Below are 18146 nucleotides of genomic sequence, written 5' to 3' on the forward strand. Positions count from 1 at the left end.
TTTTACATGCATTGGTGTTTTGCCTGCATGTATGTCTGTGTGAGAGTATCAGATCTTGGAGTTACAGATAGTTGTTAGCTGCCACGTGGATGCTGGGAATCGAACTCTCAGTGGTTTTGAAGACAGATAGTTTTCTCTGTAGGGTTTTGTTTTTTTTTTTTTTTTTGCCTGTCCTGGAACTAGCTCTTGTAGACCAGTCTGGCCTCGAACTCACAGCGATCCACCTGCCTCTGCCTCTGCCTCCCAAGTGCTGGAATTAAAGGTGTGAGCCACCACCACCCAGCGAACTCAGTGCTCTTAACAGCTGAGCTATTTCTCTAGTCCTGTAATGCCAGAATCTTAATATCCTTACCCAAAGAATGGAGACAACTTTCTTCCCAGGAACTGAGAACAAGGCTCCAACGCAGGAACTTTTGGGTTGGCGATGCCCCGTTGTCCACCGTGAGAGTGGGCATCGGGACCGTTTGTTGAGAAGAAAGCACGTCATGTGTTCATTTCCTTCGTTTATTATTAAATAGCATCGTGGTAGACAGAGCCTCTGGTCTTCTAAGGATGTCCACACCCTAATCCCTGGAATCTGTGACTAAAATAGGTTACATGTGAACAAGATGAACTATGGAATTGCTGGTGAGCTGGCTTTAAAACATGAAGATATTTCCTGGGTGTGGAGACAAACCTGTAATCCACCCTTTGGGAGAATGGTGGCAGAGGTTCTGGAATTCAAGCTCATGCTTGACCTACCTCATGGCAAGTTTCGGGGCAGCCTGGGCTACATGGGAGTTTGTCTTAAGCAAACAGACACAAGCTAAGCCTGGGTTAGCCCAGTGAACCCGGGTTTTAGCTCCAGGGAAGGAGAGCAGAGAAAAACTAGTCAGAGAGAAGTTTGGCTGTAGAGAAATGTAACATGGTTGGTTTTGAAGATGAAGGAGGGCCTCTTCTAGAAGCGAGGGAATAAAATGGGGTGTGTGGATACCCAGGAAGGAAGGCGGTTTTACCAACACCTTGGCTTTAGTCTAATGAGAAGGGCCTGTGTTGTTGGAGAACTACAGGATAAGTGGGCTTGTTCCTAGGCTTCGAGCCTTGGTGAGAATTTGTTAGAGCAGCAACAGAAAACCAAGACAGGGTTCTCACAGATAACGCTCCACGCCATTGGGACAGATAGCATTTCCAAAAGCGTTGGAGAAGCAAATCAGACGTTACTAGGAGTTCACAGTCAGGGCTGCAGAAAGGTGGCTGCGACGCTGACTCCTCCAGGAGCTGCCCTCCAGGAGCTTCGCTTTGACCTCCAAGATTCCTGGAGCGTCGCGGAAGCAAGGCTGTCAGACACGGCTTCGTTCTGAGTGTAAACTGCCTTCTGGGAGCTCCCCTCAGCTAACATTGATCTTGGCAGTCATGCCTCTCTTGCTGCCCACAATGAATGGATACAGGTTCCCCGGGAAGGCTGGTATGTGAGGATAAACAGGTATTCCCAGCCCAGTTTAAAAATAAGAAAAACACACCTACGCGTCTGAAGACCGATAGGGTCAGAACCCCTGACGTGGAGGCCAGGAACACACGCTAGGATATAGTGATTTCCAGATCTACCCTCAGGGTGATATCAGTGTGCATCGGGGTTCAGATCGGAAGACGCACTCTCAGCTCCCCAGCTTTCTGTTCTCGGGAGGCCCTGCCTGTTGCCTGCGGCTGCAGTGCAACTGCGGGTTGTGCAGCGCCTTCCACATGAGCAACATCTCATAGGGCGCAAAGCGGTGCACCAGCAACAGCTCGCGGTACACGCAGGGGTCGAAGGACGAGCGCTCCGCGCCCGGCATCCGCACGCCGAAGGGCCGGATGCCCTCATGGGGGCTGGGCGCCAGGCCGGCCTGCTTCAGACACATGCCCATGTAAGCGTCGTCGATGGGAAAAAGCGGGACCTGGCGCGCCGCGCTGAGCAGGTCGCGGGCTGTGCGGCTGGACAGGAGGAAGCCACCGCCGCTGCAGTACACTGGGTAGGCCTTACCCGGGAAGAGCTGCGGGGGCACGAAGTACTTGCTCCAGCTTTCGCGGATGGGCACAGAACCGTCCATGAGCTGCCCGGTAAAGAGGTGGCTCTCAGGCGACTGCACCTCCAGGAAATGCACCACGTTGGCCGTGTGCACGAAGACGTCGTCGTCGCAGCTGAGCAGGAAGCTCGCACCCGGGCAGCGCTCGGCTGTCCACTCCAGCAGGTGCACGTGCTTGAGCGAGAGGTTGAGGAAGGTGTCCGCGAAGTCCCACTGCAGCACGTCGCCATGCTCGCGCGCCTCCAGGTCCAGCAGGCTGGCCAGCTGAGGCTCGCGCGCCGCCTCGTCGGGAGGGGAGGTCCCCAGCAGGAAGAGGCGACGCACCTGCCGCCCGCCGTAGCTGCGCTCCTGGCCCCACGTGCGCCGGATCAGTTCCCGCCGCTCGTAATGCGCGGGCGAAGACTTCACGGCCAGCAGCAGGAAGACGCCGCGATGGCCCGCGCACTTGTGGGGCGCGTCCCACAGCTGCGGGAAGCGGCGGCAGTGGCGGTAGCGTAGGAAGTCTTGGATCCGGGCAGGCAGCTCCTGGAAGCCGTCCGTGAGGTTCACAGAGGCGTTGGCCACGCAAGGGGGCGCCTGGAGGTGTGGCGACAGCTGCGCCGCAGCCGCGGAAGACCAGGGAGCAGCGGTGGGGACTTCAGTGTACTTCTGCGTGGGCTCCTGGAGAAACCACTGGTGCAGCACCACGAAAGTCATACCCACTAGAAGGAAAGCCAGTGTCTTGGGGTTCTTGGACCTGCGGCCGGGCAAAGCCATCTAGGGAAGGGGGAGGGGCAAGTCACAGATGAGCCAGGAATTTTTGATACCAGTGGGATGCCTCTCTATCCACATCGGATCTCTCCCAGAATCCGGCTCAGCCCTTTCTCAACTCTGCTAAGAGGTTAAATGAAGCCGGGGCCGTCATGGTGCGTGCCTTTAGTCTCCCAGCATAGAGGAGGAGGAGCAGGAGGATCCAGAGATGAGGTCATCCTCAGCTACAGAATAAATTCAAGGCCAAACTGGGCTCTGTGAGACCTTGTTTCAAAAATCAAAACAACCAACTAACCAATCAAAACAAACAAACAAACACCAAAAGGGCCCCGTGCAGTTGGTACAACGAACGTTGTCTAACATGAAGGAGGTCCTGGTTTGGGTAGCCAACTCTACATAAACTGGGCATGGTGGCTCACACCCGTAATCCTGGCATTCAGAGAGGCCGAGGCAGGAGAATCACTGAACTGAGACCAGACAAGGCACACAGGTGGGGCGAGGCCCAAATCCCTGCACTGTGGGTCTCCTGTAGTCAAGAGTGAACTCTGTTTGTCATGGTCGGTGCACACTCCGGGATGCCACCCAGGATGGCAGACGTGTTCAAAGTCAGCCTCCGTCTTGCTCTGAGTCGCCATCCAGCCCTTTCTCTGCCAGTGGTACCCCCATCCACCCATTTGCTCAACCAGAGGCTCCACATCTCTCCACTGCCTCCTCAGGGTGTGTCTCCTCCCCGCACTCCTCTGATTCTGCGTTTCTCTCGGGTTGATCCCTTTCTCTCCATCTCTGCCCAGCTGGATCCCACGCTGGCTAGATCAATACAGTGGAGTAAATACCGCTTGCTTGGGCTTACATTTAGCTTCTGTTAAGTAAGCTCAGGGCAACTGATCAAGGGGGCACGAGGCCAGGGCACGGATGTTTGTTGATGACTGCTAGGAAGTGCACCTCAAGCAAGCCAGTCAGATCTCTGGCCCTAGAGAGAACTCTGTAACGTCGGATTATATTACATTCTCCACGAGCATGGTGAGAATTAAGGATCCTGTGGCCACTGAATGCTATCCGATTAGGACTTTGGCGTCCTTCATGCTTCTGTGTCTGCCTGTTGTTATTTGTTATCAAGATCAGGCCCTTTCTTGCATGGAGCCTGCTCATGTATATGTCCTCCAGCACTGCAAGAAAAACTCCACATCTTTAACCTTTCCCCTGCTTAACTGTGCATGCTGGCACCGGCACACAACACTGTCATTGTGTGTGTGTGTGTGTGTGTGTGTGTGTGTGTGTATTTCTTTTGTATACAAGGATCTTATATAGACCATGGTAGCTTCAAACTCCATATGCAGTCAAGGATGACGACCTTTAGTTTCTGATTCTCTTCTGTCCTGGCTAGTTTTATGTCAACTTGACACAAGCTAGAGTCATCTGAGAAGAGGGAGCCTCAACTGAGAAAAGGCCTCCATAGGATCAGCTGCAAGGCATTTTCTTAGTGATCAATGGGGGAGGGCCCAGCCCGTTGATGGTGGGGCCATCCCTGGGCTGGTGGTCCTGAGTTCTATAAGAAAGCAGGCTGAGCAAGCCACGAGGAACAAGCCAGTATAAGCAGCACCCTTCGTGGCTTCTGCATCAGCTCCTGCCTCCAGGATCTTGCCCTTTAAGTTCCTGCCTTGGCCTTCCTCAGAAAGCCATGAAGGATATGGAAATCAAACAAACCCTTTCCTCCCCAAGTTGCTTTGGTTATGGTGTTTAATCAAAGCAATAATAACACCAGCTAAGACATCTTCTTTCACTTTTTACAGGAATGGCCCGCTGCCCTTCCCTGTTTGAGGTATCCGGAGTAAACTTTAAACAGCGAGCGTACACACATCATCCAGCTCACTCGCTCTCACCAGCCACCTGGCCTGGCCATCTGCTATGCCTCTTTCTGCCCTGAAATTTTGTCCTGTGCCAATTGCTAACTGCACAAATCTCGCCTACCTTAGCCATCCATCATCGTGTGGAACATTTGAAGCTGTAGAACCGTTGAGAAGGCCTCAGTGGAGGCCAAAGGAGAGCAGGCACACTGTCGGTCATGCCCCTATACCTCCCTCCTGCTAGCCCATCAGCACGTCTGGGGCAGGGATGGAATCTTTGTTCCTCACGATTGTAGGCTGAGGGGATGGCGTGCTGTGGTGAATGCTGCTTACCAAGGTTCAAATCCTGTTTCTGCTACTTCCTGGTTGCATGGTTAAGCAAGCAGACATGGGTTTGTCTCACACCTAGCCCTCAAACGTTCGTTTGTTAATTTTTGTTTGAGACATGGTCTCACTCCGTAGTCTATGCTAGTTTCAAACTCTGGATCTTCTTGCCTCAGCCTTCTAAGTTTTGAAATTATGGGTATATGCTACCACACCTGCTCCTCTGAAGAGTTTTGTTTTTTCTTTTCTTTTTTGGGGTGTTCAGTGTTAGGGAGTCAACGTGAAGGCCTTGTGAGCAAGTGCAATGCCACCGAGTTACGGACCTGGCTCTCTCAGTGACAAGGAAGGAGCTATGTGTATAAAGAATTCAGTACAGAAGCCAGGGAAGGGAGTTCACACCTATCAGACCAGACTCGAAGAGCTAACAGGGTGATCACGAGCTCAGAGGCAGCCTAGCCTATAGAGAGAGGCTCCCTGGAATCCGCAGGATGGAAAGAGAGAAATGACTCCCAGAGACTGCCCACTGACCTCAACACCCATGCATGTACATCACAAATAACCTTACACAATAATGATGGGAATAAATGGCTTTTGAAAGCCAAAGGGAAAGCAATAACTTGGTTCAGTACTTATATTTGCAAATGGTAAGTGTTCGGTAAATGTTAGCTGGTATGATTGCCAAGTGCGAAAGGCTGCTTTAGAACACACGCTCACCTCGTGTTCTCAGGCAGTAGCTCGCGATGTGAGGTGTTTGTTGTGGAACAATCTTTTTGTACACTGTGAAGATGTGTCGCTCGGATTGGCTTCATAAAAACCTGAATGGCCGATAGCTAGCTAGGCAGGATTTTTCGGGCCCAGAGGATTCTAGGAAGAAGAAGGGCAGAGCCGCTAGCCAGATGGAGAGCTGTAAGAACTAGTTAGAGACACGCCCAAGCTATCAGCTGAGCATCATAATTGATAATAAGTCTCCGTGTGGTGATTTGGGAGAAAGACTCGCGACCAGTGTCACTGGAACAGCCGAGCTCCAGTGTTTAGGTATTACAGACCATCCAGTGTCTAGCTCGGAGAGAACACAGAGGAGGTGCTCAGGGCAGAGGGGGAGCTGTCAGCTAGGTGCAAGCGCAGGACAGTGCACACACAAACGGCACTGCTGGGCATGGTTAGGAAGGCCAGCTGTAGATTTCCGCTGTTTTGCTCACTGTCCTGCCTCGGTGCAGGCACACCCGAGGAGGGCTGGCGACAAGCTGTGCCCATGTGACTGTCCGTGCATACTCTATGTCTGGAGAATTTGAGCCAGTGATTTTTCTCTTTCTTCCTTTCTCTCCCCACCCTTCTTCCTCCCCGCCCTCCTTTTCTTCGACAAGGTCTTATATGCTCCAGTCCCGCCTTCAAACCCACATGTGTCCAAGGATAATCTTGAACTTCTGGTCCCTCTCGCCTCTTATCTCACCTTCAAAGGCTGGAATTACAGGCGTGTGCCACAATGCCCAGAGAATGTGGTACTGGGAATGGAGCCCACAGCTTCATACAGGCTGGGCAAGTGCTCTGCCAACTGAACTACACCTGTGCCCTACCAACTGCCTGTAAGGACTTTTTCCACGAACAAAGGAATGAGATATGAATGAACACAGGCTTTGGAGTCTAAATAACTGGGCGTGAGTCTCAGCCCTTTCTCTGGGTTAGTTAACCTTCAAGGTTTGAGTTTCCTCCCTGAAAAATTAATCATATCTCAGTGAAATAAAATAATCATATACATGCTAAAATGCCTTACAAATGCTAAACTAATGGGTGGTGGTGGTGCACGCCTTTAATCCCAACACTCGGGAGGCAGAGGCAGGAGGATCTCTGTGAGTTGGAGGCCAGCTTGGTCTACAGAGCGAGTTTCAGGACAACTAGGGCTATTACACAGAGAAGCCTTGTCTTGAACCCCCCCCCAAGTTACAACTGTTATATTTTACGTTTACTTTTATTTTTTGAGACTTGCTGGCCTGAAACTCCCTATGTAGATGAAGCTGGCCTTAAACTCACAAAGACTGGGAATTTAAGGCATGCACTGGCAGGCTCAGGCTGGCATTTTTGAGAGAAGGTTTTACATGGCTTAGGCTAGCTTTGAACTTCTGATCTCCCTGTCTTCATCTCCCTGGTACTGGGGTTATAGGCATTTGCTACCATTCTCTCCTTAAAACATAATTTAAAAACATTTCATGCCTATAACCCAGCATTCAGAAGACTGAGACAGTCTGGGCTATACATAGCAAGACTGGTTCTTGGGTGGGTTTTTTTTTTCTTCATATTTTCACCTCTGTGTTGAGTCATTTCTAGAAAGAAAAAAATTCTCAGTCTTAATGCATCAGTGAATCTGGTTACAAAAAAGAGTGTAATTTCCTCTGTTAAGTCCAAAGAACTTGGAGTGTAGCCAGCATTCACGGTAAAGAGGGACAACGGTGTGCCTGGAAGGGCAGGCCCTTTCTGAGGGCAGAGCTGGCTCTCTTTGTGCTGGGATATACAATCTCTGACTTGGCTCTGACTTGACACCAAGTATCCTCTCTTTAGGTCCTTTTTGCTGGACCTCCCTTTCTCAAGCTGCTCCACCAAGTGCTGGGAGCCTTTCCACCTAAAGCCCCACTGGTCCCCACCCACCCTGCTCCCTGCCTCAGCTTGGACTCAGCTCCAGTACCAGCTCCTCGAGGTCCCTTTCTGGTAAGCCCAGGTCAACAGATCTGTCTCCTTAGTGCTGTGGCTACTGAGCTTGCCTGAAAGGACAGTCTCTCTCTTGAGCCGTATCTGTGGGATTGGGCAGGTTGTCTCGGTAGTCCATGCTGTGGGTTGATGCCACGGTAACCTTAGCGTCACTAGGGGCACCCTCATGGAGCCAGGCTAGCCACCCTGGCATTTTGTGGTCCTCTGGCCACAGCTCACTGCTTTCTGTTCTACACTTGTAATAAGGTCCTCTCTGCTAGGAATCCTTTTCTTTCCCAAGAACGAGTTAGGCTATTTCCTGCCCAGATGTCAGGGTCACCATCCAGTCCCCCAGAGGCACTCTGGGAGGGGTTATCTGAACAGAAGACATGACAAGCAAAGGGACTTCTGCTATCTCTGGCCCTCCCCAGCACCCATGAAGACCTAACCCCTTGGGACTGCATGGGCTGTACCGTTTCTTATCTAAGAAGGAAGAGAGGAGGGTGCAGTTAATTCCCCAAAATAATGACTCCAGGGTTGGACAAGATGGATCAGGAGATGGCCCTGCTGCCAAGCTTGACAACCAAAGTTTGATCCATACATGGTAGGAGAGAACAAACTCTTCAAGTTGTCCTCTGATTCCATGTGAATGTTCTATCTCGCCCTCTCCCCCCTCGCTCTCTCTCCCCTTCTCTTCCCCTCTCTCCCTTTCTCCCCCTCCCTCCCTCCCTCCCTTTCTTCCTCCCTCCCTCTCCTCCTCCCTCCCTCTCCCCCCTCCTCTTCCCCTCTCTCCCTTTCTTTCTCTCCCTCCCTCCCTCCCTCCCTCTCTCTTTTTCTCCCCATCCCTCTCTCTGTCTCTCTCACACAAATGCAAATAATAAATAAATAAATACACTCCTTCTCAGTGAGAGGATCCCACCCCACCCCATCTTACCTTGTGTGTTTGAGCGAGGAGAATCAGTCCTGTGCCACCCCAGACTGAGACAACCTTTGCTGCATACCGGGTTCCACCCCTCATCCCCACCCCATGACAATGGTTTAGTTTAGTCTTCTTGCACTCAACCAATCCAGGCCCTCACTCCTCCTACTCAGGGGTAGGGTGAAGGTAGCCACAAGGTTCTTTAGGTCCTGCAGCTATCTGCTTACTCTTTCAGATCAAGCTTGCCTCCTTTTGGGAGACTCTTCTTTGAGTCCTCTACCCAACCTTTTCTGTATATTCTTTGAGGGATTACAGAGAGGCTGAACAACCATCGCAATCCAGGTTTCCTGCTAGATTAGAACCACTCCAGGTATGGGACCTGCTGTTAACAGAATATTCTTTAAAGTCTTTATTGGAGAAGTTTCTTGGGGCTTGGCAGATAGGTAAAGTGCTTGCCAATGTACACATGCATACACACACATTAAACTGTTCATATATATGCTTTTAAACACACAAAGGACATTAGAGTATACTGATTTTGAGAGTATGAGCATTGGAACCTAGGGCCTCTGCATACCAAAATTGTGGTAAACCACTGAGTTACCACCTTCTCCTTTTCCCCCTGGGGTTTTAACTTAATCTTTGAGAAGTTTCACCCAGCCCCCAAGTACTCTGAACTTGCCAGGTGGTCAAGAGTCCATCTCATAACTTCTGAGAGCGATCAGGACAGAGCTGAAAGTGTGTAGACAGCCCTTAAGGAACTCATCATGTCTTATGAGACAGAAGCTATCTAGAAAAGGAAAAGGAAATTATGAGACGTGAGCAGAAAGGCAGAGATAGCTCCGGGAGGGCACTGGAGTGAGCCCAGCAGGCATCACATTCGAGCTGCTTTCTGGCAGGTGGAATGCTTAAGCAGACTCCGTGAAGAACCTACCTGATGCAGACAGCCACAGCAAGTATGCCTCAATGCTCTGCGGTTGGTTTGACTCAAGTTTCTTGCACGGCCCACCAGTCTCTTCCTGCGGCCATCTGTATTCAGTGAGTGGTAAGCCAAGGACTGGCTCAGCTGGGACTGCTGAATTTCACGACACGGTGGCCTCAGGGCTCTGGAACTTGCATAAAGTCGATCCAAGTAGCTTATTGATCAGAGTCATAAGAGAGCCCCAGATGAACGGGGGTCAAGAGTTCCGGAAACTGATGTGATATTTAACCAGTCCCATTGAGGGCTGAAGATGTTCAGGGGTTCCCACAGCAGACAATGAGGGGTGTAGAAGGGGAGGAGGCACTGGGAAGGGGATCACGCCTGTGAGGCACTCAAGATATACTGTGGAGAGAGGAGCGTTAGGCCTGAAGACACAAAGGTAGTTGAGAGGGCTGGGGAGAAGGGTCTTGAATATCATCTTTCTCCCGATTATTGGAAATTTTTCACAAGTTGTTATTCATGCTCTATATATCAGAGTCTACTATATCAGCTTACTCTGGAAGCAAGGTTAACAGAGGGAAGATAATCCCGGAGGAGGGGTAGTGCCTAGGGCTGAGGCCTAAGTAGGTAGGGGCTCTCAGGGTAGAGGGGTGAGCATCTTCGTGGCTTGGGGACTTACCTGAGGGTCTGCATGAGACGAGTGAGGGGCGGGAGCTGGGGGAGTGGAGGGAGGTAGTCAAGGGTGAGAGAGAGCAAAGGTTTCTAACGGGCTGTGTCTGGAAGAGCAGGGCAGCCTACAGACTCACCAGAAACTTCACGGAAGGGCGGGTTCTGAAGGAGCGTCTGGAAGGAATGCCGGTCAGATCTGGGCAGGAGCAGTCCCAGAAAGGGATTCTACCACACTTCTCTTCAGGCCTGGGGCCCACCATTTTTGAGGTTGGGCTGACTGGATTTAAACCTGTTTTCTTTAAGCCTTCCCTAAAAACTCTCCTTCACAGAAATGTCTTCTGTAAAATTTGAGAGTAAGTAGAGGTGGAGAGAAGGATTCCTGGGGGTAAGGTTATTAGAATAAAATGAGGACTTGAAGACAAACATTTATGGCCTCTGTAGGAAGTCTCTGGAGTGACCAAAACTGATATGGGCAAGGATGTGGGGGAAATGGCTTTGAAAACATATGCTCAATTCAGAGGGGGAATTAAAGCAAGCCTAACCCAGTTCTTTCTTTATCTTCTCCCTTATAGCAGGTGGTGTAAAAAGTCTTGGTCCGCTGACTGTTCTGCCACACCTTTAGCATGAAAGACAGGTGTGGGCACAGGCCAGGCCCTGATGTTTGTTCTAGGCAATGCGGATCAGTGAGAGGGATCAGGGACAGGAGTTGACTCTGTCTGCCCAGAAGTTATGAGGTCCTCAACAGTCTTGGGCCAGGTATGACAAGTTCACACGGAAGCCACCGGTTGGATTTAGGCTACAAAGTGCCAATTCTACATTTCACAAATACAGAATCTAAATATTAGTTAAGTAACTTGGCCACAGTTACACAGCTTTTTGGTGGAGGTCCAGGATCCTAGCCCAGGTTTTCACGTGTACGGCAGGGAAATGATGTATCTAAAGAGGATAACTCAAAAGGATTCACGCCTATGGCTCCAACCATGTGCTCTGCTGACAGACACTGGGCCTCTCCAGGCTTTCCTCTAAGTGGCTGGTGTCTCTTAAAATTGAGGACCTGAAAGAACAGGCCGACTACAGTCTGACTAATGCTGTAGACAGGCTTGCTTGAGCGTTGTTCTGTTTTGTTTTTATACAGGAAGGTAACAAAGAAAGCAATGATCCAAGGAAGGTTGTTTGAATTCATAAATACGTGATCAGAAAAACATGTAAATAAATGCCAGCAAGCACATGCTAAATATTAACCAACAGAGCAACCCTTCCCCAGAACTTTCTCAGGACAGACCACTTTAGATGCAGTTGCCTGTCACGTCCTATACATCACATCTGGGAAAGCACCAAAGCAAGGCAGAAGGCCATATGCAGATTCAGAGGACAGAGAGGATGGCCCTCAGCATATCTTTTCACATTTCGGGTCAGATTCTGTAGCTATGCTTCTATATCCAACAAGAATAAACGTATCTAATAAACTGTTGTAGGGAGGCTGCTAGTTTGTCTCCCGGCCACCCAGCAGCTCAGACCCGGAATAATCACACAGAAACCATATTAAATCACTGTTTGGCCCATTAGCTCTAGCTTCTTATTGACTAACTCTAACATTTTAATTTAACCCATTTCTAGTAATCTGTGTATCACCACATGGCAGTGGCTTACCAGGTAAAGTTCCCAGTATTGTCTCTGGTGGGGCTATATGGCTTCTCTCTAACTCCTCCTCCTTTCTCCCAGCATTCAGTTTAATTTTCCCTGCCTAGCTCTGTTTCCTGTGCAGGCCCAAGACAATTTCTTTATTAACCAATGGTATTCACAGCATACAGAGGAAACTCCCACATCACTTCCCCTTTTCTGTTTAAATAAAAAGGAAAGTTTTAACTTTACCACAGTAAAATTACATATAACAAAACAGTTATCAAGAAAAAATTACAGTTACAATACTTATATCTACTTCATCTTCTATCATAACTAAGGAAAACTAGAACTAGAACTATCTACTCTTCAACTCCATCAAAGACTCCAAAAGGTTATAATATTTCCTAAGTAAACAGGAAGTACATTGTAAGCAATTTCCAAAACTCTATAAATAACAGAGACATCTCTCTGCCTGGACAATCACCCAAAGTTCTTCTGTACCATTGGAGCACCTATCTTCAGTCTACTGGCCCATAGTATCTGGCAGACTTTTCCATGAAGCAGGAAATTTCAAAGACAGTTCCACCTATATTGGCAGCTTGTCAGTCACTTTCTTCTTTGTCCTGCAGAATGTTTAGCAGACTCTTTCATGAAGCAGGAACCCTGAAGGATCATCTCACCCTTAGGCAGGTTCAGCAGTCATTTCTCTGTGGGTCCTACATGTCCAGTTCATCAAGAAGTTCAGGCAAGAGCAGTTTCTTGCCCAAATGGCTAACCAACTCTATAAGGAGCCTCTTGGATGCTCATCATCCTCTTGAAGTAATTGGTGCTGCCAGGAGCAGATGTGTCTCATTGTCATGAAAAGTCCTAAGTCCTTAAACATTTTAAATGCCATACTCTGTAGTCTTTGAAAAGTTTGAAGAATGCCTATCCATCTGAAATATATCTCTGTACATCTAGATACATAGCTATAAGCTTGACTATTATACATGATTATCTATTAACCTATATTTCTTAATTATGCATTACATTTTAAAATAAACTTGACAAGCACAATACCTTAATCAAGATCAGAAATGCATATACATAGTATAACAAAACTGACCTTAAAATTGTATCAATAAACCAAGATTCATACCAATTCAAATCTCTATAGCATATCCCCTGTCAGATGTAAACAAACATTTACAAACAATATTTGAGAATCTGGGCATAGTTCTCTCCAAACTACTTCCTGCTGTTTATTGGGTGAAGTAATTTTTTGAGGGGTGTTCAAGGCAACATTTTAGGGGATCTTGGTCCATCAAATCACATTAGTCTGGAAGGATTCCATCCTCTGTGGAAACAAAAGAAGAACATCTTTTCCAAAGTTGCATATCCTTAAACCCCAATTTTAAAGACAAGATATCTCTAAAGTATATAGGTTGGTTACTTAGCTCCTTCACAGTCAAAAAATTCAAATAAAACACAATAATATACATAATCTAGACACTCTGTGTATAGTCCATCTTTACGTGGCTTATTTGTTTTCATGCTATTACTTTTTAATATTTATTTTATTATCTTTACTCCTTTAATATATGACTATATCTCTTTAAAGACTTTTTTTTAAAATAAATTTATTTATTTATTATGTATACAATATTCTGTCTGCATATATGCCTGCAGGCCAGAAGAGGACACTATACCTCATTACAGATGGTTGTGAGCCACCATGTGGTTGCTGGGAATTGAACTCAGGACCTTTGGAAGAGCAGGCGATGCTCTTAACCGCTGAGCCATCTCTCCAGACCTAAAGACTTTTTTTTAACCCATTTATTTTTATAACTCTCTATACCCTTTTTCTTCTCTCTCCCAAGCCTACGTACATTTTTAAAACACACTGTGTCTCATTTAGAGGTATTTTTCATCTGAATTTGTCTTTATTGTGTGTCTGTAATTATTTTCTGAACAAAAGTGCTTCTTAAAATGCTAAGCCTTTCTTATGAACTTAAGCAACACCATTGCTAGGGGAAATATGGCAGTACCTGCTTGCCCCACCCAGTCCAGCATGGCAGAGCTGTTCGCTACCTCTGAGAACCATGTACATTGCCCCATTTTTAGGCACACAGCCAGGTCTATGTTGGCATTAAGCAAGTTGTAGCACATTGTTCACAAACCCCATTTAAATGTGCAGTCTCCTGAAAGAGCCAGAGGCTGTGCTGGCAGTATGGTCCAGAAAGCGGCATTTCAAAACTGTGGCTTTTTTTCTGCTACTGCTGATCCAGAAAGACCTCTCTTAAAGGAGCACATCATGCCACCAGCAAGCAAAGCCCATTCTGGAAAATAACTGTGGCTAAACTTTGCTTTTTAGTGTCTAGAATGTCTTTCCAAGCCCTCTAAGGTTTTGTGTGGATTTAGTAAACCATATTGGTGCACCAGTTTGTTGTAGGGAGGATGCTAGTTTGCCTCCCAGCTGCCCAGCAGCTCAGACCCAAAATAATCACACAGAGACCACACTATTTAAATCACTGCTTGGCCAATTAGCTCTAGGTTCTTATTGGCTAACTTTTACAGTAATCTGTGTATTGCCATGTGGCAGTGGCTTACCAGGTAAAGTTCCTGGCTGGGCTACTGGCTTCTCTCTAACTCCTCTTCCTTCCCCCAGCATTCGGTTTAGTTTTCCCTGCCTACGTCCATTCCCTGCGCAGGCCCAAGATAGTCCTTTATTAACCAGTGGTATTCACAGCATAGAGAAGGGAATCCCACATCATAAATTGAATGTGAATATTGTCTCAGGAGGCACAAAATCATGACCAGGAACAGTCCAGCAGGAAAAAGCCCTCTGCTTTTTCTCCCTGGATCCTCTCTTACAGCTTCTCGAGGTACCATTCACCACCTTTGACCCTATTCCCGTAAGGGTTCCTTATCACCATTATTCCACCTCATCCTGAAGTGAAGTGAAGTAACCTCATCCAGGACTTAGCCCTTCTGGGTTCCATTATCTCTATTAATGTCTTTGTTTCTCGAGTCAATGACTTTAGTCCAAATTTCAGTCACCTGTGTGACCCACTTATCACTACGATATTCCCAGCATCATGTCCAGATGGTAAGCACAAGGAAGTTGGCTGGGAGTGGTGACCCATGCCTGTGATTCCCGCACATAGGGGTGAGGCAGGATAACCCAGAATTTACAGTCACTCTGATACTCGGGAAGAGGCTCTGTCTCAGAGTTTCTACTGCTGTGGTAAAGCATCGTGACCAAAAGCAACTTGGGGAGGGAAGGGTTTGCTTCTACAGCTTTCAGATCACACTCTGTGGGTGAGGGAAGTCAGGGCTGGAGGCAGAAGCTGAAGCAGAGGCACAGAGGAGAGCCTTTCGTTGACTTGCTTTCTTAAACAACCCAGGGTCACCTGCCCAAGGTGCTACTGGGCCCTCCCACATCATTAATCAAGACAATTCTCCACAGAGTTGCCTACAGGTTCATTGGATGGAGGTACTTTCTCAATTAAGAGCTCCTCTTCCAGCCAGGTGATGGTGATGCCTGCTTTAATCCCAGCACTTGGGAGGCAGAGGCAGGCAGATCTCTGAGTTCGAGGCCAGCCTGGTCTACAGAGTGAGTTCTAGGATAGCAAGGGCTACACAGAGAAACCCTGCCTTTAAATAAGACAAAACAAAGACAGAAAAAGCTTTCCTCTTTCCAGACATGTCTAAGTTTGTGTCAAGTTGACAAGAACAACCAGTACAACTGAACCCTTGTCCACCTGACACACAAACACATAACTGTTCTGTATTAGTCCCTTTCCTATAGCGTGGTAAAATGCCGCAACCAAGGCAATTCCAAAGGATAAGTCACAGTAAAATGAGAAACCAAAGGATTCCGCACCCAGCACAGAGACAGCACAGAGATGGGGTCCGCATAGCTTTTACAGTAGATGTCTGGGCATCCTATAACGCACTTCTTTCGGGAGCCAGCAGTTTCCACATCTTCCTCGATGGTGTCAAGATTTCAATGAGATGGGGTTGCTGTCTGCATAGCTTTTACGGTAGACATCTGGGCATCCTATAACGCGCTTCTTTCGGAAGTCGGCAGTTTCCACATCTTCCTCAACGGTGTCAAGATTTCGAAGCAAAGGTCTTGACCCCCAGCCAGAGCTGCACCTTTGATTTGAACTTCAACAGAAGGGTCTCGTTACAAACCTGGGACGAGCGGCTGAGGCGCCTATTTAACACATATCACAGTGGACCTGGCCACCAGGTTCTCCCTGCATCCCTCAGCCCCTACCTGTCACAGGGTCCTCCTGGCTGGCATACCCTAGTCCCTCCCTGAAGTCACCAGCCCAGGGACTAGGCTGCCTGTCCCCCCAGAGGCTCTTCTCTATATAATCCCCACATTTTGGTTACTCAGTACTTTGAGGCCTCCTGGCTGTTGCATTTGGTTCCTTTGTCTTCCCTTTCCCTCCCCCCAGTGTCTGCACATGACCTTGCTCAGCCTGGTCTGTCCACGCTGGACTCTCCCAGATGTGTCTGACTCTGGCTGTGTTCTTCCTTGTATCTACCATAAACCTTTTCCTCCACCATAGCTAGGAGCAGTCAGGCCCTTTTCCTTCAATTCCTTCCTTCCTTCCTTCCTTCCTTCCTTCCTTCCTTCCTTCCTTCCTTCCTTCCTTCCTTCCTTCCTTCCTTCCTTTCATTATTTCATCTGGTGCTCGAAACCCTGGAGGGACATAAATGAGCTCCCCTTCCAAGGGGCTCGGCCTCTCTTAGCTGAACCAAACTGCCAATTTTGCCCTGGTGGGTGTGGATCACTTGCTCAAGCTGGCTTCTGACCACCGCCCCCCACCACATATTTGGCTCCAAATTCTATAGTTGGATTTTCACTTCCTCTCCTCAGTAAGTATTCTCTCTCTGGCTCTTGGAGCCTGCAATGCCCTTTTGGGGGCACCCACACGTGGGCATCTCCTTTCTACACCCTTCTGGAGCTGCCACCATGTGGACATGCCCTTCTGGGCCCCACCACATGGATAACTCTGCTTGCTAAGACACATGCATCTCTCCAGCTGTTTTCCTCTCGACCTGTTCTAACCACTTGCCTCTCTCCTTTCTCGCCTAAGCATCATTACCATGGAGCTTCCTTCTTTGTCTTCTTTTACTATGAAAGGCTACACTGGTATGCTGGGACCCACCACATGAAGAGGGATGCCTCACCTCTGTGATTTGGGACAGTTCTCTCTCACAAGCCTCTCAGTCCGCTCGAGGATGTCCCGGATTGAAATTCTTGTTACCATGACACTTACCCTCCTCTGTTCCTTCATGGCTCCTCTCAGCTCCTTCTTGGGACTGCCTCACCTCCACTAGGAGCTGCCTACACTCTCCTGGGTCTGTGACCCTTTCCTTGCCCCCTTCCCACTGGAGCTATCTGTTCTATCTCTCCTTGAGCCCTCCTAGGCAAGGAGTTGTGAGTTTCCTTGCCTCCCCCTAGGAGCTGTCTGAGAAGTCCCATAGCATTTCTCAGCCCTCATGGCTTCTGGGATACTGGAACTGTTCCCTGTCTATTAGGTGCCTAACCCTCCCTATGGTGTTTTTTTTTTTTTTTTTTTTTGTGACCTATCTCCCCTTTTCTCATTGGATTTAATTTTTTGATGATAGAGATAGATAGATAGATAGATAGATAGATAGATAGATAGATAGATAGATAGATGATAGATAGATAGAGATATAGATCTACTAAGAAAACAGATGTTTTTAAATAGCAACCATGTGTACCTTGGCTGACGACCACATCAGGATGAAGTAGCCACATGGTTAGCGGCCCTCTTTACTAAGGTTAAAGGGTACATGCCATGTGACTTAAACCACGTGGCATAAAGCAGCATTATAAAACATCTCAGTACTACTGAGTTTATCATGGTATCTTCTTTTAGACCAAGAAAGCAACAAGACGTCTCCAAAATATTTTAGACTAGTATGGATTTTTGTATGATGATATAGACTTAAAAGTGCTTCTCACTGTGTTAAAAACATCTGTCTAGTCTATATACACCCAATTTTCTGGATAGAAGAAAAGGTAATCACAATTTTAACCCCAAATCATTTTCCATCCCCATGCTTCTATTATCACTCAAAAGTGTGAATCCACAGCCTTCTCTATAATGTGGATTTCAGTACAGATCAAAATCCACGGTAATACTAGCATATCCAAAACTTATCTCTTTTTGTGATAAAAAATTCTTGTGTCAGGGAATCAACTTGAATCCAGCTCTCGGGTCAAATGGACTTCAGAGGAGTACGGTCACCTGCCTATTCTGTTTATTCCTGAGGGTGGGATCCCCCTCCCCCAGCTACCAGGACCCTGGGTCTAAAAGTTTCAAATGTGCATCCTGTATAAATTTCCT

The 18146-nt window shown here is 47.9% G+C and overlaps 1 protein-coding gene across 5 annotated transcripts; it reads right to left on the bottom strand.

Annotated features, from left to right (window-relative positions):
• Positions 1-441: 441 nt before the first annotated feature.
• Positions 442-16393, bottom strand: B3gnt6 (UDP-GlcNAc:betaGal beta-1,3-N-acetylglucosaminyltransferase 6). 5 transcript variants are annotated; one of them, XM_050154566.1, is made up of 3 exons: positions 15638-16393; positions 9493-13108; positions 442-2798 (listed from the first exon to the last, which is right to left on the bottom strand). In XM_050154566.1, exon 3 carries the CDS (start codon positions 2796-2798, stop codon positions 1635-1637), a length of 1164 nt encoding a protein of 387 aa, XP_050010523.1. In that variant the 5' UTR covers positions 9493-13108; positions 15638-16393; the 3' UTR covers positions 442-1634. The 5 variants fall into 5 exon arrangements, with proteins under 5 accessions (XP_050010523.1, XP_050010522.1, XP_050010524.1 ...); XM_050154565.1 differs by lacking the exon at positions 15638-16393 and having other exon boundaries at positions 9493-9882; positions 10287-13349; XM_050154567.1 differs by lacking the exons at positions 9493-13108; positions 15638-16393 and adding exons at positions 5675-5824; positions 8574-8596.
• Between the last annotated feature and the right edge of the window lie 1753 nt (positions 16394-18146).

Source organism: Alexandromys fortis, unplaced genomic scaffold (assembly GCF_014885135.2).
Source record: "Alexandromys fortis isolate MF-2015 unplaced genomic scaffold, M_Fortis_MF-2015_v1.1 scaffold_77, whole genome shotgun sequence".
NCBI classification, from domain to species: Eukaryota; Metazoa; Chordata; class Mammalia; order Rodentia; family Cricetidae; genus Alexandromys; species Alexandromys fortis.